The following is a 23,708-nucleotide window of genomic DNA, read 5'->3' as shown; positions in this document are numbered from 1 at the left end:
CATTTCTATTCATAAAGAATATTTCTTTATATATTTTCAGTATACAATACCAGTACAATCAACAAAAAATTATTCTTTATTGTAATAATCAGACATGCTTTAAATGAACAATATACATTTCATCATGTGGTATACACATACACCCCACCATTTCAAATCCGATATTGATACTCATATATAAGAATGCACGTGTGTGCGCACACACACACACACACACACACACACACACACACACACACACACACACACACACACACACACACACAAAACATACACACAACACACACAAATTTTAAAATGTAAAATTTATGAACCAACACGTAAATGCAGTAAAATAATTTATCTTGAGCAGTAAAATAATACACACAAAACAAAATTTCTGGCATCAATTTTAATGGATAAATTAATGTATAATAATAAAATTCAACGTAAATATCTTTTTTAAACTCTTCTTATTTTTGTAAATATATCATTAAGTATAATTCAAAATAAGTTTTGACATTAATCTATTTTTAAAATAGTAATAAATATATAAATATCACATTAAAAATAAATAATGTCACAATAAAAATAAGTACAGATAACCTTAAAAAGAATAAATATAATATTTTGAAAGCAAATATAAAATCTTCAAAATGGAATTGTAAAAGAGCTTAAAATTAAAATTTTATGGCTAAAATTTATTGATTCATAGATTAGTATGATTTACTATGTCTCTAAAAGAAAAAGAAAGCAAAGTTGAAAAATAAAGGAATATAAATGAATACAAAAGGTGATGTAGAATATTCTACATCACCTAGATGTAGAATCTAGGGGGGGGGGGGGGTTAAGACCACCAATGAACAACAAAATTAGTAATTTTAATGACTAAACTTTTACAGCTTTTTCTGACAGTAATTTATGCTATGGGTTGTACACAGAAAGTCCTCTACTTAAGAATTTAATTGATTGTATAGAATAATCACAATTCAACATTTTTTTTATAAGTCTGAAAGGATTTTAATTGTCTGGTAACCATACATTATGACAAAATGTATCCTTAAGAGCTCAATTAAGTAAGTTGACTACACTAAATAATATTGTTATATTAGCTACTCATAAAAAAATGAGAAGTGAATAATATTACACACTCGGTATAAAATGGAAGCTATCTAACTCCCAGTTTAAGCCAATGATAAAAAAATCAAATTTTTTCAGTACCGTATTTTGATGACAAATGGAGAATAAAAACCTAATTAAAAATTTGTTAGAGTGGTGTAGAAAAGGGAAGTTAAGAGCCATCTTTGACCCAAGGTGTGACCTTAACCTTAGACGACCAGTAAAAAAAAAAATGGTTGTCATAACATTTTTATATTGAATTAAAAATGCATACATCACCAAAAACTTTTTAGAAAAAAAATTAAACAAAGAATTTTTCAAAAATGCTTACATTAAAAATAGAAAAAAAACTGTTTTCGAGGTCATGTCACATCTGGGGTCAAATTTTCTCAAAATTTAAACTGCTATATCGGCCACAAAATCGGCGTAGCGCGGCGGGACAAAGTACATTGTTTGTGATAATAATCTAACTTTTTTTACGAAGAGGGGCAAGAGATTTTCTGGTCGGGGCACGTTTGCGCTCGCGCGCACCAGTGTTGATGCGTTACAGATTTCCATAATAATTACGTCTTTGATTAATTCCAGGTTAATTAGTAATTATATAGTAGAAAATAAATTAATATTGAACTAAAACAGAACTGTTTAAATAATTACACTTGTACTAGTTTAATTTCGATAGATTATGATTTAAACAGAATAATAAATATGTTAAAAATAATTATACACTTAAAATTGTGCGTTTTAAAAAACCTGAACGACATAGTAATCTGTACAAGCTATCTTGTAAAGTTATGTAAACTTCTCTTGCTTCGCACCGGTCACATCTTTTATATTTAAACAGCTACGATTAAGGTAACAAGAACCTGCGTTTACAAAATATAACTGTTTGATTATCGGACTAATTTCTTTAAAGAAGCTAACGTTCAGTTTAATTCCAACATATCTGTTAAGTGACATAATTTGTTAAAATAGACGTCTATTATAGAGTTGTGGGTCTGCAGAGGATTTGTTTTTCCGTTTCAGTTCTCCAACAAATGAAACCTCGCCACTACGGCAACACCAACCCCATCATAACTAACACAAGAACCAATCCAATACCGGCTCCATTACAATCAGAGTATACTCGCTTTGCAGTAAAATAAGTGCGCAGAACGTAATTGAATCGGGTGTGATTGAGATGGATGTTAACATTGACATTGAGAAGGATGAAGAAATGGTGGAATATCTGTGTGACGTGAACGCTGGTAATGTTCAAATATTAATTCATAATTGTTACAGGATCATGTCTGGGGAAAAAACCACTACAAGAGTGAGACTGGACGCGATCGATCAAGTCGGAAGATTCACCCTTATCGAAAACGCATACAATTGCAACTTAAGCACCTATTACTAAAGAATGATAATGGAGTGAGCAGAGGCATCTGACTGCTTCTAGGGTCTATGAAGGGTGAAATCGGATCGTTGCTGATGGGATCTCTCGCCATGGATATCTCTAATACTCTCGCCAAAAGACAAAATTTTAAATGACTAATATTTACAATATTTAAAGGCTAGCTTGTAAGAAACAGAGCAGCTAAGCTCCCAAAATAAAAAAAACTTACGACTAAAAATGAACTCTACTCTACGAAGGAAGATGCCGTTGCTCAACAAGGACCGCGTAGAGGTACTCTTCCGCATGACCAAAGGCTTGGAAAAACTACTACAAGTACTCCTGATTAGCCTAGCCTATTCAAACACAGACTAGTATAATGCAAGAGTCCTAGAAGGGAAAAGCATTGGCAGACAGTACGTGTCCCGCGTGTCCGTGAACTCCCGGTGCACAGGCGACTAGCACCTCGTCCGTCGATCGCCGCAACAATTAGGATCTATCTCAAATAAGACTTATTCATACTCGTGCGCACATACACAAAGTATTAAATATATTATAGCTCTTTAGATATAAAAGATGTGACCGGTGCGAAGCAAGGGAAGTTCACGCAACTTTACAAGATAGTTTGTTCAGATTTCATTCTTGTTTGAATTTTTTAAAACGCACAATTTTAAGTGTATAATTATTTTTAACATATATTTATAATTCGGTTTAAAACATTCTATCGAAGTTAAATTAGTACAAGTGTAATTATTTAAACAGTTCCATTTTAGTGCTACTGCTAAGACTCGCTTTGCTCATTTTATTACACTGCAACATTCTCTACATCTTGAAAATTATAAAACCTAGAAATCAGATTTTTTGCATAATTATCAAAAAATATCTACAAGTAAATAATCATGTTTAATAAATAAAAAAATTAATGCCACCTCCATACTTAAAAAGCACTATAGTTCAAACTAAATAGTCATGAAATTATAAGCTACTTTAAAATCAGAACAACAGAACAAGTGTTTAAACGCCATGCCCAAACCTTTTCTGGAACTCTACTGAGTAGTAAATAATCTTAAAAAGTAATAATTTTTTGCTGAAAAAAATATTTGTAACGTATATCTCAAAATTTTAAAGTAGATAACATGTACATAGAATATTTCAAAACTGCATCGCAATCCTTCAGGAACTGATTTGGGATATTAATATTAACAAAACATTTTTCCTTTAAACACATGTCTGGAAACATTTTGTTTTCAAGTTATGGTGAGTGAAATATTTCGTCCTGATTTCTGTTCCAAGAATTAAATGAGGCCATAGTAAAATTCTTGGGACTTATTGAATTATGGGAAAAATTTGGCAATTTTAAATATTTTGACTTGCAAAATTTAATATCAAGTTCCATACCCATATCTGGATGTAAAAATAATTTACAGCAGGGCATAAGTGAAATTTGGGAGATAACTTGCATCGGTAATAGAAAAGTCAAACTAGTATTTTTACTGTTACTCAGATTTAGAAACGTTGTCTATTAGTTGAAAAGAAATAAAATTAATTTCTAATAAAAAAGAAAAAATAGTGTACTAAATCTAAGCACAGAAAACACCAAATTGGAAACGAGCAAGCTGATTCCAGTAAACCACCGGGTTGGTCTAGTGGTGAATGCATGTTCCCAAATCAGCTGATTTGGAAGTCAAGAATTCCAGCGTTCAAGTCCTAGTAGTCAGTTATTTTTACATGGATTTGAATACTAGATTGTGGATACCGGTGTTCTTTGGTGGTTGGGTTTCAATTAACCACACATCATAGGAATGGTCGAACTGAGACTGTACAAGATTACACTCATATGTATCATCCTCATTCATCCTCTGAAGTATTATCTGAACAGTAATTAAGGCTAAATAGGAAAAAGAAAAAAAAGATGAATCCAGTGCATGTGAGATGAAAGTATAATTTATATATATAAATAAATAAAATACTAGGAAGCAAAAAAAGTACAGTTAGATTTATTTTGTTTAAACAATTATTAAACTTAAACACTATAAAACAGAACAAACAAAAGTAATGACAAAATAAATCATATTAACTTACGGTGTAGGATGACTTTTGCCATAATATCTATGTTCCAACTGAAAACAAAGGGCGCCGTATTTTGCAGCATAATTTATCCAAGTTCCTTGAATTAACCATTTAGGACTAGCTTCCCCTTCACCACCGATCATAAGGAAAACGGGCGAGTCAGTACCTTTTCTAAAGAAAGTATCATTTGTACCATACCTCTAGAAAACAACCGGTTGAAATCAAGTAAATATATTAAGAACATACAAATTGCAGATGATGTGTTGTAATTGATTAATAATATTTAATTTTAGTATAATAATACTACTAAACAAATCTCAAAAAAATAGAATCACAGATTTCAGATTATAAATTTGTCATACTGTATGATTTGTTATTTATATAACAGTATTTGTATTATTTTACTTATAAAATTTAAGGCACAGGGGTAAGGAATTTATAAAAATACTGGATTTCACATTGCTAGTTAAAGGTTTTAGCGGGTTATTCAAAAGAAAACTTCACCTTGTTATAATCTGTTTATAACTGTGGTATGTTTCATTTACCACCATTACTGCATATAAAAGAAAATTGTAAAATGAGTTTAAAAAAGCCCATTAAAATAGAAAAAATCAAATAAATATGGTTACAAAAATTTATCACACAAAAATTAACTAACAGAAAATTGGTAAAACGAAACCATATCAAAAATAACATAACAAAAATTTTTCAAATCTTGCATTATATTTTTTAGTCATACTTTAATCAAATTATTATCATCATACATTGATTGCATGAGTTTAATTAGTAGGTTAATTTGGATTTCAAAATATAACATCATATATTGAAATCTCTAGTATATTTATAAAATATCAAACAAATTTTTAATCAAACATTTGCTATACGAAGTAACAATAGTGAAGTTTTTCACTTAATTAACTATCACAATTTTCGACAAACCTTTTTATGAGTTTTATTATAAAAGATTTCTCTTTTGATCCATCTCTGATTAACGCATCATTATAGCAAGGTTTTTTCCTGTTAAGTTGGAGTTGCCCAATTCTTTGATCCAAAAAATCCACCAAAAATCATCTGTATATATATATATATATATATATGAGTGACGACAAAATTTGAAACCACAAAAACTACCGTACCAAGTTTTTGTCATTTTTTTGTTGTGATGTGTCATTGTTAAACAGCAATCATGTTTGTCATCTGCAACCTCAAAATCCCTGATAGCCATTTTGCAATTTTTTATACCCACACCCTTAATTTACCCCCATACAGAGGATGTTTGCAAAAGTAATGGTGAAATATTGTATTGTAACCCGATCTTAGTCACTGTGCAAAATTTTATCAATAGACAATGGCAAGAAGTATGTTAAATTAAGAATGCAAGATTTAAAATCAAACATGAAAAAAAAATTGAAAAAACATTGTGGGTTAAAGCAAGTATTAAGTAAGCATGTATACAAAGAATGTCTTTGGATGAACTAAGGATGTATCTTACTGAAACTCTTGAAACTTTAATTTGATGTTGTTTGTGTGGTTTTTAATCTAAAAAATTAAACAAATCGAGTTCCACAAACATATCTCTAGTAATTTTTGAAAAATTATTGTAAGACCGAAAAAATTGAAAATCTACGTAAGAAACACTAACTGAACATGAAGAAGAGTTTAAGAGCTTTACCTTTTTTTAAAAACAAGACAGACCAAAATTTGGTAAAAAAATAGTATTGCATTAAACCAATAATTTCATTATTGTAGAACACTTATAAACATCAATTATTAAAAATAAAAATCAAATAAGATGATTGTTATAACATTATTTAAATTTCATTGCGTCATGAAAATTCATTATTTATAAATTTTTTTATGAAAAAATAAGTTGAGATTCTTTTGTAAGTTTTTACTATTTTGTAAGTTATATTAACAATTGGCTGTTGAACAACTGAAATTTATGAACTGCATTTGAATATTTTTTATGATTTCAAAATCGAAGAACATTTTAGTGCTTGAGTATCACTGCTTAAATGTGCCTTTTCAGTTTCAAATTAAGAATCTACAAACATAATTTTTACAGCTAAGAAAATTCAGTGTAAAACAAGAAATTAATGTAATACTTCATGTTGAAAAAATACATTATATATACCCTATCTCACTCACTCCCTCTGTCTCTTTCTCTCTCCATATATTTATATATTATACATAAAGCTAAAACTGCAGATCTAAAAGAGTAAACTTCAAAATGAGCAAAACACTTCAAAATACAATACTACATTTCAGACAACAACCTTATAACTTCCAATAATTTCAACTGATTATTGAAGTCGGTCGCAAATCAAAGATTATGGCCTACTCTGTGTGCCAGTTTGAATTTATTTATTAAAGGCAGTATTTATTAAACATCATAAGACAACAAAAGAAATATTTGTCCCAATCTACAACCAAGACGAAACAACTTTTTAACAGTGACTGTCACAGACTTACAACTTCTGTAACAATACATAATATTTTATATATCAGGCTTATTATTGATTTATTGGCTAGTTACTCATTTGTGCCAAAAAAAGTATAATCAGGATGTATCAAGAGCTCTGTAATGGTCACCTGAGCACAAGCTTCTTGTGGGGGGCGGGGGCTACAATAGTAGGTTCCTGTAATGTAGGATTCCTTATTATCACCCCCAAAAGATTCAATTAGTTATCCCTACTACACCTAACACTTGAAGTCTGAAGTGTATATTCATAAGAATATGTACGTAAACACATACATAATCAATTATTAATTTTATGAACTTAGCGACTTTTGATTTCTTGAACTATTTTTCTTGCTTAAAATAAAAATTTTATTTCCCATTATTTTTATATAATTCATAACTATTCATAAGACAAACTGAAATTAAAGAAAATCAGCAGTAAATAGCATGAAGAGTCAGAGTAATTTATTTTTTATACAGTTATTAAAAAATATTATTTTTTTACTTGTTATAATTATTAATTGTACTTATATTATTGAGATTTCATAGCCTTAATAATTATAAGTCAGAACCATACTGAGTCATATCTTATTACAAATGAATAAAAACACCAATAAAAAATATTACAATATTAAAAGAAGAAAGCCAATATCTACTCAATAAGCACCGCTAGTTTGGTTTATGGACAACCAAAAATGGAAACAGAGTACTCTGACAAACAAGTAAAGAAGCGAGTCTATCACAATTAAAATTTGCTGGTATAGTGTCAGAGTTGAAACCAAATTGGTGGCTGAAACAATTCCCATAGTACCTACCCAAAGATACGATGAAAGATAAGTAACAGGAAATGTTAGGAGGGGATGGTAAGCCTAGAAAGGATTTGCTTTCAATTGAATATATCAGTGTAGTTGACTACTTTCAGGATAACATGACTCCACAGAGACACAATTAACAAGGGGATTTTTTCTTTCAAAGTACATGAAAATAATTATAACAAAAAAATTTTCACTAATATACAGAAACCATACAGTTACATTTCACAATTTTCTACATGCAACAATAAGTTTAACAGAGTTTGGTCATTAAAATACTTGGATTGAGTCCAATAATGATAAATTTATAAAAACACTTAAAGTGGAATGACAAGGGTAGATAAATTAACTCTAAGAAAGAGTAAATAATAATTATTTAAAACTACAAATACATTTAACAAAATAAATGAATTTACCTGCAGGTTAAATTCTGTATATAAAGATTATGCAGGATGCTAATAATAAACTTTAACAGGTTACGACTACGTAACTAAGTATGAAGAGTATTCGGAAATTAACTTCCGGGCTTCAGTATTGCATAAAGGTGTTTGGGTGGTGATTCTATCTTTGCACAGTTGAACAGACCAGTTCAGTGCAGCTCTATAATTTGTTTCACGAAAGCATGCAAGTATTAAAAACATAACAGTACGATGATTTTAATTTAACACAATCCAGTTGAAAAAAAAATATTTCTCTCTACTTTTAACATAAATTTTTTTTTTTGTCTTCAGTCATTTGACTGGTTTGATGCAGCTCTCCGAGATTCCCTATCTAGTGCTAGTCGTTTCATTTCAGTATACCCTCTATATCCTACATCCCTAACAATTTGTTTTACATATTCCAAACGTGGCCTGCCTACATAATTTTTTCCTTCTACCTGTCCTTCTAATATTAAAGCGACTATTCCAGGATGCCTTAGTATGTGGCCTATAAGTCTGTATCTTCTTTTAACTATATTTTTCCAAATGCTTCTTTCTTCACCTATTTGCTGCAATACCTCTTCATTTGTCACTTTATCCACCCATCTGATTTTTAACATTCTCCTATAGCACCACATTTCAAAAGCTTCTAATCTTTTTTCTCAGATACTCCGATTGTCCAAGTTTCACTTCCATATAAAGCGACACTCCAAACATATACTTTCAAAAATCTTTTCCTGACATTTAAATTAATTTTTGATGTAAACAAATTATATTTCTTACTGAAGGCTAGTTTCACTTGTGCTATTCGGCATTTTATATCGCTCCTGCTTCGTCCATCTTTAGTAATTCTACTTCCCAAATAACAAAATTCTTCTACCTCCATAATCTTTTCTCCTCCTATTTTCACATTCAGTGGTCCATCTTTGTTATTTCTACTACATTTCATTACTTTTGTTTTGTTCTTGTTTATTTTCATGCGATAGTTCTTGCGTAGGACTTCATCTATGTCGTTCATTGTTTCTTCTAAATCCTTTTTACTCTCGGCTAGAATTACTATATCATCAGCAAATCGTAGCATCTTTATCTTTTCACCTTGTACTGTTACTCCGAATCTAAATTGTTCTTTAACATCATTAACTGCTAGTTCCATGTAAAGATTAAAAAGTAACGGAGATAGGGAACATCCTTGTCGGACTCCCTTTCTTATTACAGCTTCTTTCTTATGTTCTTCAATTATTACTGTTGCTGTTTGGTTCCTGTACATGTTAGCAATTGTTCTTCTATCTCTGTATTTGAACCCTAATTTTTTTAAAATGCTGAACAATTTATTCCAGTCTACGTTATCGAATGCCTTTTCTAGGTCTATAAACGCCAAGTATGTTGGTTTGTTTTTCTTTAATCTTCCTTCTACTATTAATCTGAGGCCTAAAATTGCTTCCCTTGTCCCTATACTTTTCCTGAAACCAAATTGGTCTTCTCCTAACACTTCTTCCACTCTCTTCACAATTCTTCTGTATAGAATAAAAATTAAGTAAAAATAATTTGTAATACAAAAACTGTAATAAAATGATATATTTATATAAAAATAAAAATTTTAAGAAGGAATGTTAGAGCTATATTAAAATTTCATCAAGTAAAATAGAAAGAAAATCTGTAACCTAAATGTAATTCTTCAATACCCAATAAGTTTCTTTCTTTCTTTTTCTGTTTAGCCTCTGGAACCATCGTGAGGTATTACCTCAGAGGATGAATGATATGTATGAATGTAAATGAAGTGTAGTCTTGTACAGTCTCAGGTCAATCATTCCTGAGATGTGTGGTTGGTTAATTGAAACCCAACCACCAAAGAACACCAGTAGTCACGATCTATTGAAATCCATATAAAAATAACTGCCTTTACTAAGATTTGAAACCTTAGAACTGTCGACTTCAAAATCAACTGATTTGCAATTATGAGTACACAATAAGCTGCTGTCTGTTTAACTATTGTCATCCCAAATTTATCACAGTATCTTCAATAATATTTTCATACAAACTATCTGCTTCCCATGCTTTTTTCCTTCTTTAATTACATAGTGAATATAACTTTTTCAAACATTTACATCTACTCTATTAATACCTTTTATCAATGTCTTTTTTTTATATCACTTAACTTGAATTTTGCGTTATTACTCCCAATGTGGCCTTTGACTTGTACCCATATCAATTCTTTCAGGTTAAAATTGCAATGGTATGGAAGAAGACACAACACGGCACAATTTTATAAATTTGCTATTTCATTTTCTTTATAATGAATATATTTCTGTTTAACTGATTTTACTAATCTTATAAGTTCTACTTTTAACATGTCTTCAATGTAAGCAATTTTCTTCGATTTTAATCATTCGGCAATTTCCAATTTTCAGGTTGAACCATGTAGAATTTTTTCAGTTTTCAGGCAATGGTACAGCGCATCATCCATTGCAATGACAGATCCTTCACCAACAACTCGGCAATTTTTTTAAACCATTGCATAAAATTGTCACCATTCATTCCATTGTGACACTTTTGAGAAGAACTGGATTTAAACATACATAAACCACCGTTCAAAAACCTCTTTTCACTTCCTATGTGCTTTACTACAACAAATCATTTACCTTTTCCAGCTGGGATTTTCAACTAAGTTGACAAACCTTTCATAGAAGCATCTTTTGTGCTCTGTATTTCTATATCCTTCCTTATCTTTTCCTGAACATGTCCCACATTAACCAAAGTTTCATCTAGATAATAGATTTTATTATCCTCTTCTCAAAATCACTTAATTTCTCTATTATATTTCCTATGCCATGAGATAATATGTTCGCTTTTAACCAGTAAGAATTATTTTATCAGGACATTAAACAAAAATTCATCGATTTTAAAACATAATGCAATGTACTTCAAGAAAAATTTGGCAGTTCAGAATCAGTATTCACAGCATTTATTATTTTGTTCAAGTTAGGAAGCTCATTATTGAAATAAAACTAATGAACTTTTTTTTTCTAATAGGTAGTAGTTTTATAAAATCCTCCAGCTTTCCAATCGTTTTCATACGCTTTCTGGTCTTTTTAGGGATAACATGTTTACCATCAATTCTATGTTTCTTTATTATATAATTGTTCTTTCGCTAAAGCCTATTGCTCACTTGCTTTCCGAGCAATGTCTCTGACTGCAGTTTCAGAGTTATTTTGTTTTAAGGTTATACGTTGCTGAGAATTTTTTTTTTGGAACTACTTAAAGGTTTTCCCGGTTTACGTTTCACAACAGAATCGCTCTTCATTAACACCCAATTGGCACAAAATGAAGGGTAAATTAAATTAATGAAAATTGAATAAAACTGTTATAAAAATTAACTATCAAACTGTATTGTACCGTATGGAGTACACGATAATACAAATTGAAACTCTTTCACTGAACTGAATAATGGTGTGAAGAAGCATTACAAATGATGTCATCATTATTTATCATCAATAACAAATACTCTGCAAAAATATTAATAGCATATCATTGCCATGCCACAGCGTCAGACAAGTGACAGCCAACAGTGCATTATTATACGCATAAAACCCCCAAACAATAAGTGTATTTGCATGTGGGAGTGACAGAATGATTTACCTTAACTACTGAGATATAACTCATTCATGCTGAATTCATATTTATATCTGCTGGACCGTTTTGTGATACGGTGTACAGTAGTGATATTGGAAAAGCGCTTACTTGTTTGTTTCTGTAAAACTCTTTCGAAATGGTTGCTGTCATAGAAAATCCTGTCGACGAAGTGTGAAGTGTGTGCCATCATCCGTTGCCTACACACAAAAAACTTGTGAGCTGCTAAAATTCATCGTTAACTTTGTGCAGTAAATGGAGCAAATATCATGAGTGTAAGTGCTGTAAGACAATGCTGTCTTATATTTCAGGTAGGTTGAACAAACGTTCACGCCATGAAAGAAGTGGTTGACCCTCAACTTCCACAGATGAACTTCATGCAAGTGTTGATGTGAAATTTGGAGAAAATCTTCCATTCATAATATCCAAATTTTTACCTCACATATTGTGAACAATGCTGTGTTAAATCACAACCGATAGGTTAGGCTTCCACAAACTTTGTGCTCACTGGGTGCTTCAGCTTCTTTCTGATGAACACACAAAAAAGAGTATGGGGTCACACTAACCTTCCTTCACCATTACCATAATCAGAAGGATGAGTTGCTTGATCGCACTGTAACAGGCGATGAGACATGCGTTAAATCTGTTAAGTGGAAACAAAAGCCTAATCAATCAGTGGAGCACACCACTGCATCCTAGTGAAGGTAATTACTTCTATATAGATTTGAAAATAGATTGTGGATACCGGTGTTCTTTGGTGGTTGGGTTTCAATTAACCACACAAATCAGAAATGGTGGACCTGAAACTGTACAAGGCTACACTTTATTTTTATAAATAAATCATCATACACATCATCCTCACTCATCCTCTGAAGCAATACCTTACGCTGGTTCCAGAAGCTAAGCAAAAAAAGAATGAGAGTGGGGGCACACCAGTTCTCCTCAAAACAGTTTTACTATCTTATACTACCTTAATTCAAAGGCGATAAAAGTTTTACAATTAGGGTATTCAAAAACATCTTTACAGATATGACAAGTGCCTTAATTTGGACAGCAATTATGTAAAAAAAGTAGCAAAGATGTAATTATAAGATGTTTAAACTTTTTTTTATCAATTGGTGTTTTTTTTTAATAACGAATAGGAAGTTACTTTCCGAATAACATCTGTAGATTACTTGGCTCACTCTTCAAGACAGAACAGATAAATTAATCTTTGGTCAGAAATATAACATTTGTTAAAGATAAGAAGACATGATGCAATTAGAATTATTTAACATAGAAATAAATAACACCAACTCATCAGGAAAACAAAAATGACTTCTACACCAGGATAAAGCAAAAGGGTGATCTACAGATTCAGATTTACTAAATATATGAAGGACCAGTAACCAATGTAGAGGATGTACAGACTCCTTTATAATTTTTCTCCTATGTAAATACTCCTGCCAATAGTACAAGAGTAGAAAAAATTAAGAATGTAAACAAAGTTTAAAAAATTAAATTACAGCTATTTAAACAATTAAATGTTTTTATCTTTTAAATTTTATAATAATTTATTTCCTTGACAACGTGACTTGATTTTTATTACGTTTTGATCAAAATGTCCCATAGAGTAGATAGAAAATCAACATTTTGCAAACAGAATCATTGTTCAAGCAGTCGTTGGAGTGAACCAATACTACAAAGAAGAAGTGCATTAGCTGATTCTGATACATCATCAGAAAGAGAAGATACAGATTCACCACCACCACCAGAAGATTTACTTCCCCCTCCACCTACTGCTCCAATTTCTATTTTAAAACATAGTGGTTGCTGTTGTTCAAATAACCGATCTAATCAGCCGCAAAGAAATCAATGTTATGCGTTTACTACTGAAAAGGAGAAAAGTAAAGAGTACATTGAAAGAAAAATTATAAAAGAATCCGAAATGAGAGAAAGACTTGAGGAAAAGATATGCAAAAATGAAGTAGAAGGCAACATTACAGCCGATCAGCAAGACAATCTTCAGTACCGTTTACACCGAATAGATACACTGTTACAAGCATTAGGAACTTATACTAACTGTCTTAGTCTTCTGGATAAAGCAGCATCACGTCTCCGTAAATTAACAATTGGATTCGCAAATACAGATTTAGATCCATCTTTTCACTTACCGGAACATGATCAAGCAGATTCGGATACATTTGATAAAATAGTACAAGTCAAAAATATTGTAAATGTATCACTAATGGGATCTGATGAAGTAAATGAAATGTTTGACAATCACAGAAAAAAGAAAAATGATTTCACATTAGCATCAAATAATTTTAGTCAATTTTTACTCAGCGGAACAAGAGCAACACTGTCACAATTAAGAAAACTAGAACAACAATATGACTCAATACAATTAAAATACCAAAATAGCAACATGGTGTTGAATCAGGAACTTCCAAAAATTATTGAGGAGAAAATAAAAATAATATCAAAATGTTTCACACAGATAACCCCAGTATCAGATGAAATATTTGAAAAAGAAACACAACTGATAGCTTTATTAAAAGAAATAAACAATATACTACAAGAAAAATCCAATGCATCATCAAAAAATAAAAAACATTATGTTAAAAATTACACTCCAACAACTGAAGATAAATTATTACATCCAAAGAATTCAAAACAATCAATAAATCACTAAACACAAGATAATCAAATTTCATTGTAAATATCACATTACTAAAAAAGCACTTTCATGATTTGTAAACTAAAGTAGACATTTGACATAAAAAAAATTTAAAAAAATAAAGTTGAAATAAGATCATAAAATGTTAAGTAAAATATATATAAAAGCTGTTTTGTTTGTTATGATATATTTAAAATAAATTAATATAGAAAAATCTAAATCAGTTTAATAATTTAAAAGGTAAAACTTTTCTTTAAATATTAATCAATGGTACACAAATATTAATTTTTTTATAAATTGATATTATTTGTAAAAACAATGTAATCATTTAAAATAAAAAATTAAGAACCTGAATAAATATACGTCATATCAAAAGATAGTTTTAAAAAAATATATAGATAAGTAGTAAATACTTCAAATTAGTAAATTACAAAATGCCCTAATAGATAAAGGAATAGGAATGACTTTTGTTCTGTTATCAGTTGTACTTCTTGACTTCCATGATTTTTTTTTTAGTTTAATTTTCAGTTAAACTACATACATGCAATAAAATCTAAGGCATACACAACAGCAGATGAGTTCAGTATTAAACATCTTTTCCAATTAAAGAGAATCCCTGTTTTAACCCATCTTTGATATTTTTGAAACCTTATCAGTTGCAAAACCTAAAAAAAATTAGTATGCAAATCTAAACTGTCTTAGTTGAGAGGTTCAGGAGATGTGGCAATAAGCAAGCTTGAAAATAAGCATTTTAATTTTATATACAATATCATTAAAGAGAATTCTGTATCCAGTACTTTTATAGAATAAAATTCTATGAAATGTTATTTCTAAGTGATTCTATTAACTCAATGTATTCTTCTTTTTGAGGTGGAAATCATGATGGATGTTTAATTTTCCAAAGTAAGCATTGTCTAAAAAAATTATTTAAAAAAAATATTAATATAATATGTCAGACTATCATTTAAATTGGTTTATATTTACTCATTTCACTCCAGTAACTACAAGATTACCTAATTACACACTCTTACGATGAGAAAAAATTATTTTAGTATGTGAAAAATCTTAAGTCTGTGATTTATATCCAAAAATGCTACACTCTGCTATATAGTGGATTGAAATCATAGAATGTACAAGCAGACAAAAAGCTAACTGGTGGAATTAGAAGAATAAAATTTGTTATAAAAAAATTAGTCATTATGAAGACTATAATGAAAAGTATAGAGTAAAATGTATAATATTAAAATGGATTTACTGAACCTTTTTCATAAAAGGAAGAAAAAAAAAGAAGCTAGAAAGTGAACAGATTCTAGAAATGCCAAGCAGGATTTCAACAACAAAAGTACAGAGGTTGGAGATTTTATAAACACAGAATTTAAATTCAAAATGTTTTTCCTAATATCAATAGTAATAGGACAGTTTTTTCTATTTGTCTATAAGTTACACTTTTACATTTATTTTAATTATTGCTTTATATATTACTATTATATAATATTATACTGTACTTTATTATACTACTTACACTACTTTAAAAGAAGTTGTTACTTAAATTCAATTCTATATTCTGTTGTTGCATAGGCAACATCAATGTCTACGCAAAGAAAGAATCTGATTCAACACTACTGAAGAGTAGATGACATATGATGATGATGAACTAATATTGGACTAATATTAAATTTATATTCCATACAGTAAAACTGATTAATTTCTAAATAAAAATATACAATTAATGACAGTGAACAAACAATTCTTTAAAACAATTATTTGTTAATATTAATAAAACTAACTTGTTTCCATGTTACATTTGACATTGGATCAAAATGATCCAATTTCTGATTAAACCATTGATCCTCAGGTAACTGTATAAAGGTTTTTAACCAAGGCTCACCAAGACCGTATTTTCTTTTTTTTCTAGCTAGTGACTGGCATGGAGAATACATGACTGAGACACACAGAAACAGAAATAAATACTGCCTCATGACTACCTGAAAAAAAAATTATTTTAATGTACAAAATTATAAGTTTACAAGTTCATAAATAACATACAGAGTACTTGAAATTTATGTTGTAATAAATGGGTCCAAGGTTACAAAATTCTAGTATTATATATTCTTATAATTCAATTCAATTTAAGTACACCTGAAGCATATAGTAAGGAATATAAAATATGCAACAACATAAAAATTGTTTAAAAAAGAATAATGAAAAATACAAGAACAAATTGCCATATACAACAAAAAATTATTTAAAATTGCCAGAGTTTTGTAAGAAGCTGAATACAGTTTCCCTTTGAATGTTACTGAATTATAGAATATAGTCAATTTAGACAAAAAAATGTGTGAAACAGAAATTATAAGTAAATGCAGTTTATATATTTTTACAAAAAAACGTTTTTACACTTGATTGTTTTATTATTTATATAATTCTCAGAAAATTTACAATAATTTTGTCACTGACAATTATATAGCTTATTATTAATAAACCATTTTTTATATAATAAATAATAATAGAATAATTAAATAAATAATTTAGCAAATTGCATGCTAGCAGCATGATTATATAACCATTTATAAAAATAATTTGTTGCCTTTTTTACATGTTTACTACTTTCGCAGAAATCTTTACTTCATTATAATATTTTATATGGAATTAAATTTAACACATTATTTAAAATATTGGAATTATAGAGACATTTTTACCGCCTCAATCACTACTGTAAAATGCATTACTCTTGTACTGTTACAATCTGCCACATAATGAAAATACGGTTTTTGTACAAAACCATGCATTTAAACAAAATAAAAATCCATACTCTTTTGATTTTTTTCTAAAAATTATTAAACATCAAAATAGTTACTTGGTAAAGCTGCAAACATTTCTTCAAAGCAGTTGCTCAATGTGGCCACCATTCTGTTCAATGCATAGTTCAGCTCGGCGAATCCATGCTAGCCGAGCACATCTAATAGCATCATTATTATTCCTAGTAGTAGCTCCAGTTTCAATTATGACTCAATTCTTCTTGTGTGCCAATACAAGCGGAATGAACTAACAACTTCATACAACCCCAAAGGAAAAAGTCAGCTGGCGTGAAATCGGGAGATCAAAGTGACCATTTTACCGATTCGTTTCGATCAATCCCATTTGCATACTACAAGTGTTATTTAAATGATTCATCACTTGAGCAGGTGAACTGGAATATCTTCCAACAGTTTAGTTTGCAAAAAATGCAATTGCCGCTCTCCATTGAGACTTGACGGTAAGAAAAAAGGCCCTACAAGATTATCAACAAAAAGACCACCCCACACATTAAATGAAAAAGTGCGTTGGAAATGAGTTTTAATAACAGCCTGATGGGGATTCTATTTTGTCAAAGTGCGAATGTTTTGCTAATATACAATGCCACTTCTTGTAAAACAGGGTTTTCAAAGGAATTTCATCCTTTATAAATATCAGGTGTTAATAACTCTTGTACACGTGCTGTACGGAATGGGTACAGTTGCTGATCCCGTAACGTTCGCCACACACGATTGCGAAACATGAAAGCGATCTGACAACATTCTAGTGATTGAGATGGGAGATAAATGTACCGCAATCAATATTATTACTTCTTCAATAATGGCATTTCTCACAAAAAGTTCACGACCAGCATCGAATCGTGGTTTAAACATGCCTGTTACTCTTCAAAGCCTCAATTGTTTTACGATCCGCTACTCTTCAATCTGGATAATTTCCCGGTATTCACGCACAGCATCCAATCCATTTCTATTTACTTTTCCATAAATTAAAATATCCGTCATCTTTCCAAATGAAAACAGATTTATAGCATCACCCATTGGGAATGACTGACCGAATAACAGAACAAACACCGCTCAAATGAATATTCAAATGGTAGATATTAAGCTTGATTATCAGCTGTAATAAGAAAAAATTAAAAAAATCTAATATGTTTTAGAAAGATGTCTTTCAGATTTATTTTTAATTTTTAGCATTTGTAAGTAAATTGCTCAGTTTAAGATCGTATCACTTTTACGATCCAGTTTGTGTGTTTTGTTTCTAATTAAAATTGAACTCAATTTTTTTTAAATTTTAATAAACGTTATTTACATCCATTTTCTCAGAATTAAATTCTCAGCAAAGATAACTAGAGATTATTATTTGTTTATAGGTAAATTAACAAAGTTATTTTATTCCAAACCCCAAAAAATGTATTTTCTGACAAAATGTTTTTGTGTCACCCCGTTTGTCTTAAAACCTAATTGAGATAGAGGTCTGGGACCACTTTTATTTAATTTCTTACATCAAAAACCAAAAAAAAGCACCAAATTTACACCTCGATTTGTAACCCTAGAATTTTAGTACAATTTAATTTCACAGAGAAAGCAGAAAGCCGGGCTAAATGTTTCGCGAGCCGAAACTCGCTAACGAACCGTTTTCTAACCTATGTAAACCTTTTTTTCTTATTTCTGCTTTTTCTTATTTCATGGCAATCTCCCGAGAGATTGCAATTTGGAATCACCCATTATATTGAAGAAATGATTAAAAATGCTGTAAGAAGATGGAGGCATCAATATGGGAGGAAAAAAGACATTATATTAGGTTCGCAGATTACATAGTGTTTTTTTGTTCATTACCATTATACTCAGTAAAAGCAACTCTGCCTTTCATTAATTACAGCCGATGAGAAAGACTGGTATAAATAGGTAGGTGTCAAATTAATGTATCGATTTTTTTTTTGTAAAACAATGCTTTATTATAATCTTGATTTATATATATATATATATATATATATATATATATATATTTGTAATATAAATTTACGAGGTGCGACAATAAAGTAATGAGACTGATTTTTCTTTCCAAGATGTGGCAACCCTGCAGCTTGCGTAGGCACACCATCTTTGACCTTGGTCTATAAGCTACTTTTAGTTCAAGCGGCACATTGATGCAACTGCTCAGTCGTGAGTTGTGCTGTAATAAGTGAACACGTGTTTGTGTCTCTCGTCACAGAAATGAAACCGCAAAATATTGCGCAACGGTATGCCATTTCTTTTTGCGTTAAATTGGGTGAAAACGCGACAACTTATGGTAAGCTTCAGAAAGCTTTTGAAGAGGAGGTTATGTCAAAAGCTCAAGTTTTTGGCATAAAATTTTTAGTGAAGGCAGAACGAATGTTGAAGATGAAGACCGCAGTGGACGACCATCAACCTCACGGACAGATGTATACTTGACCAGGGTGCGTGAAATCGTACGCTATGATCGAAGATTATCCGTGAAAATAATTGCAGAAGAACTCAACATCAATCGAGAAACGGTTCGTCTAATATTAACTTAAAATCTTGGTATGAGAAAGATTTGTGCAAAAATGGTCCCCAAAAATCTCACACAACAGCGAGAAACACGGAAAAATGTGGCAGCCGATCTGTTAGAGCAAACGGAAATCAATCCAGATTTGTTGAGCCGTGTTATCACTGGTGATGAAGGTTGGTTTTTCAATACGATCCAGAGACAAAACGCCAAAGTTCGCAATGGTGCTCAAAGGGATCACCCAGACCAAAAAAAAGGGCGGATGTCAAAATTGAAATGCATGCTTGTGTGCTTCTTCGATTCCAAGGGAATTGTTCATAAAGAGTGGGTGCCTCCTGGACAAACAGTTAACCAATATTTCTACAAAGAAATTTTAGAAAGACTTCGTAAACGAGTTCTTCGTGTCCGTGCCAGCATTGCTGATAATTGGATTCTGCATCACGATAATGCGCCATCCCATACTGCTCTGTCAGTACAGCAATTTTTAACCTCAAAACAAATTTCAGTACTACCACAGCTACCTTATTCACCAGATATCGCTCCGTGCGACTTTTTTCTATTTCCAAGAGTCAAAATGGCGGTCAAGGGACACCATTTTCAAACAACACAAGATGTCCAAAAAGCTGTGACGAGGGTCTTGGAGGATATTACAGAAGATGAGTTCCAGAAATGTTACCATCAATGGCAGAAGCGCTGGAATAAGTGTGTGCAATCAGAGGGGAACTACTTTGAAGGAAACAACACTAAACATGACTAAAACGGTAACATTTTTTTTCACATCAGTCTCATTACTTTATTGTCGCACCTCGTATTTATTCAAAGACGCGCGCCTAGTTGTGGAAAAGTCTGTAATCAGGGGAAGCCCGCAGGGTTCCGTTCTCAGTCCCCTGCTGTGGAACCTGGTTTTGACGGATTTCTGGGATTGACATTTCCAGAAGGGGTCACTGCCCAGGCTTTCGCCGATGACTGTCTCCTTTCAGTTAGTGATAGTTCACGACCGCAACTGGAAGAAAGAGGGCAGGTAACCTTGTCAGCTGCAGAGGGCTGGAGGGACAATGAAAATTTAATGATTCTGTTCCCAAGACGAAGTATATGCTCCTGAAGGGCGCAGACAAATCGTACAGTCGAAACCTCCATGTTAAACATAGTCTGTATAATCAGTCTTTATATCGGCCATCTGGAGATTGCAAAAAGGAAGGGAAACCGAGGTATTTGGGAAGCGGTTTCTAGCCGGGCCAGTACCGGAGTGGAACGGTGATCACAATGGACCGGATCTAAATTTCGAACACTTGCCTATCTCCCGCCGCGAAGGAGGCTTCAGAGCTACTCGATGGAAGCATGGCAGCAAAAATGGCACACCACGACTAAGGAACGGTCCTTGTATAAATTTAAACAGGGCTTGGGAAGATGTTATGCCTCAAATTCATTTCTAAGGGCAACAGAGTCAAGTGCTCACCATCCATGTTAATTTGAAACAATAACATGCATTAGGTTCTGCCTAGCAACTGATGAGCTGTGTGTCTGCGGGAGGTCCAGTCGAATGAGCATATGATGTTCGACTACCCCGCTCTTGGGGGGGGGGGGGCAGAACTTGGGCCACCCTAGAACTTCCACCACCCTAGAAGAGGTCAAAGGGAAAATTGTCCACTCACACGTGGCGAGTCAATGTGGCATGAGCCACATCGTCAGACCATGTGGGAGTTCCTTGATGCAGTTGCGATGTTTAAACAGCACCAGTAGTTTACATAAGGGAATGACTCTTACCATGTTGCTGTGGGATGGATACTACCCTTGAAACATGGTCGGCCATCGACCAATAGCTCCAAGCAGCTGACTTTACTTGAGAAGGTAAAAAATTCCTTATAACAAATATAATCTGTAAACCTAATATAATGTCTTCTTTCCTCCTATATTGATGCCTCCATCTTCTTACAGCATTTTTAATCATACCTTCAATATAATGGGTGATTTCCAAATTGCATGGCAATCTCTCGGATGGATAAGCATTTGCTGGCATTCAGAGATCTAGGCATGACAGCAAATTGGTGTTAAAAATTAAAGCAAAATTAAATTGATAATTTAAATTTTATATTTATGGTGGTCATATATTGTAACATAGACGGGGTACACCTACCCAATTTTCTTTAATATATGACAAATGAATGGCTGGACACAAAGCAAATGGTGTATTGTACCATGCTTATACTGTTCAGCTATTAGGTTAGCTCTAGGAGCTAGTTAGGAGACGTGTCGCATAAACTGTTCCAAGGTTCAGTGGCACAGACATGTGCCACAAAGGAGCAAGAGGTCTCGTGCGTTACAGTGACCGAATGGGGTGATGGCAGAAGTAATGCCAGTAAACTAATTACCCTTCTTACGACCTGGATTTCATTCTATTAGCCTAATGTATGAGGCACATGTAGAGAGGCTAATGCATGCATTTCATCTTTTAGAATGCCTATAAAAAGATATTCTTTTTTACAGGCATTTTTAGGTCATAGGATATATTTTTTGTATTCCCTAATACAGAATGATTTTTCTGCAATTTTTTTTTGTGTTATTCTGCTTATAACAAGCAATCTACCAAGTCACTAGCTGCAACTAGTCCATGACAGTAGTTATTATGCACAAAGATAACATGATAAACCAATTTAATCGACATTATCATCTTTTATTAACGCATTGGGCTACACATCTGTGTATACAGCTATGGCTCATATTAGTGCCAATCTGAAAGTTTTCATTGATGAACTCCATAATATAATGTTAGTTATTTTTTAACAACACTCAGTTTCAGGTAAACTATTTTAAAATCCTTCCAAAAGATCATAAACATTATTTACAATACAAACAGAATCGAAGGAGATTATTAATGCAACTGTGAGAATTATTAATTGCTTTTTATAATAAAAGGAAACATTAAATTCCAACAGAACATAGACTACAGTACACTCTCTTAAATTTACTAATGACAACAGCTAATCTAATATTTGATAATATAGGAAAAACATGTTTAAAATTTTAAGAAATATAAGAATAGATTTCAGAGGTCAAAGGATTATCCTACAACTATAAAGAAACAGAAAACTGTAGTAGAACAAGAAGGACTATACACAGAGTTATCAAAAGGTGTAAGGCAAGGATGTGGATTATCACCCTTGTTCAACTTGTAAATCAAATTGGCTATGAAAGAATTTATGGAAACCAGCAGGTGTGGTGTAAGCTAGATAGCGAGTACTACAAAATTATTCAATTGTACAAATGACATTGCTTTAATGGTAATAATGAAGCAGAACTACAAGATGTTTTACACAATATGAATATGATTTTTATGAAAAAATGCAGTATGAAAATAGACAAAAATTATGAAGTATACAAGAGATGGGAAACAGAAAGCTGAAGTATGGTTAGAAGGGAAAAAATTATCACAAATTACTACATTTAAATATCTAGGAAGTAATATTTAATTGAATGAACAGCACAGGTTAAACAAGCATTGTACAGAAAAGTAAGTTTACTGGAATCAAAGAGTATTGCTCTGACAACACAGAAACATCTGATAAAAATTTAAATCTGGGTTTTATAAATAAATATAAAAAAATTACATATCATGCAATATTTATTAATAACAGTAGCATATTATGACAAATATGTAGGTAATTAATCACTACACTTAAGTAATAGTGAGTCACTATAGTAAGTAATATAATAAGTTATATTATTACGTAAATAATAAGATTAGTTCTTTAAACCAACTTAAATTATAATTGTGTGAACTGGCTAATTGTAAAATTAATGCCTCTGAGACATGGGCCCTAAAAAAAAAAAAAACACACAGAAAAGAATTAAAAACTGTAATGTTTGAGAAGAATTTTGAAGGTTCCTTGAA

At 31.5% G+C, this 23,708-nt stretch overlaps 1 protein-coding gene across 2 annotated transcripts in view; it reads right to left on the bottom strand.

Moving 5' to 3' along the window:
- The window catches only part of LOC142328585 (putative serine protease K12H4.7), a 54,674-nt gene that overhangs the window by 29,348 nt on the left and 1,618 nt on the right, over positions 1-23,708 (bottom strand). Inside the window, exons 2-3 of one of the 2 annotated variants that reach the window (XM_075372354.1) lie at positions 16,303-16,500; positions 4,550-4,737 (exon numbers count right to left, since the gene is read on the bottom strand). In XM_075372354.1, coding sequence (XP_075228469.1) covers positions 4,550-4,737; positions 16,303-16,494 — 380 coding nt within the window. In that variant the 5' untranslated portion in view covers positions 16,495-16,500. The remainder of the gene's footprint in view (positions 1-4,549; positions 4,738-16,302; positions 16,501-23,708) is intronic. The other variant, XM_075372355.1, reaches the window with a different exon arrangement.

This window comes from Lycorma delicatula, chromosome 8 (genome assembly GCF_047948215.1).
Source record: "Lycorma delicatula isolate Av1 chromosome 8, ASM4794821v1, whole genome shotgun sequence".
NCBI lineage: Eukaryota > Metazoa > Arthropoda > Insecta > Hemiptera > Fulgoridae > Lycorma > Lycorma delicatula.
This window is presented reverse-complemented; position numbering and strand designations above follow the sequence as displayed.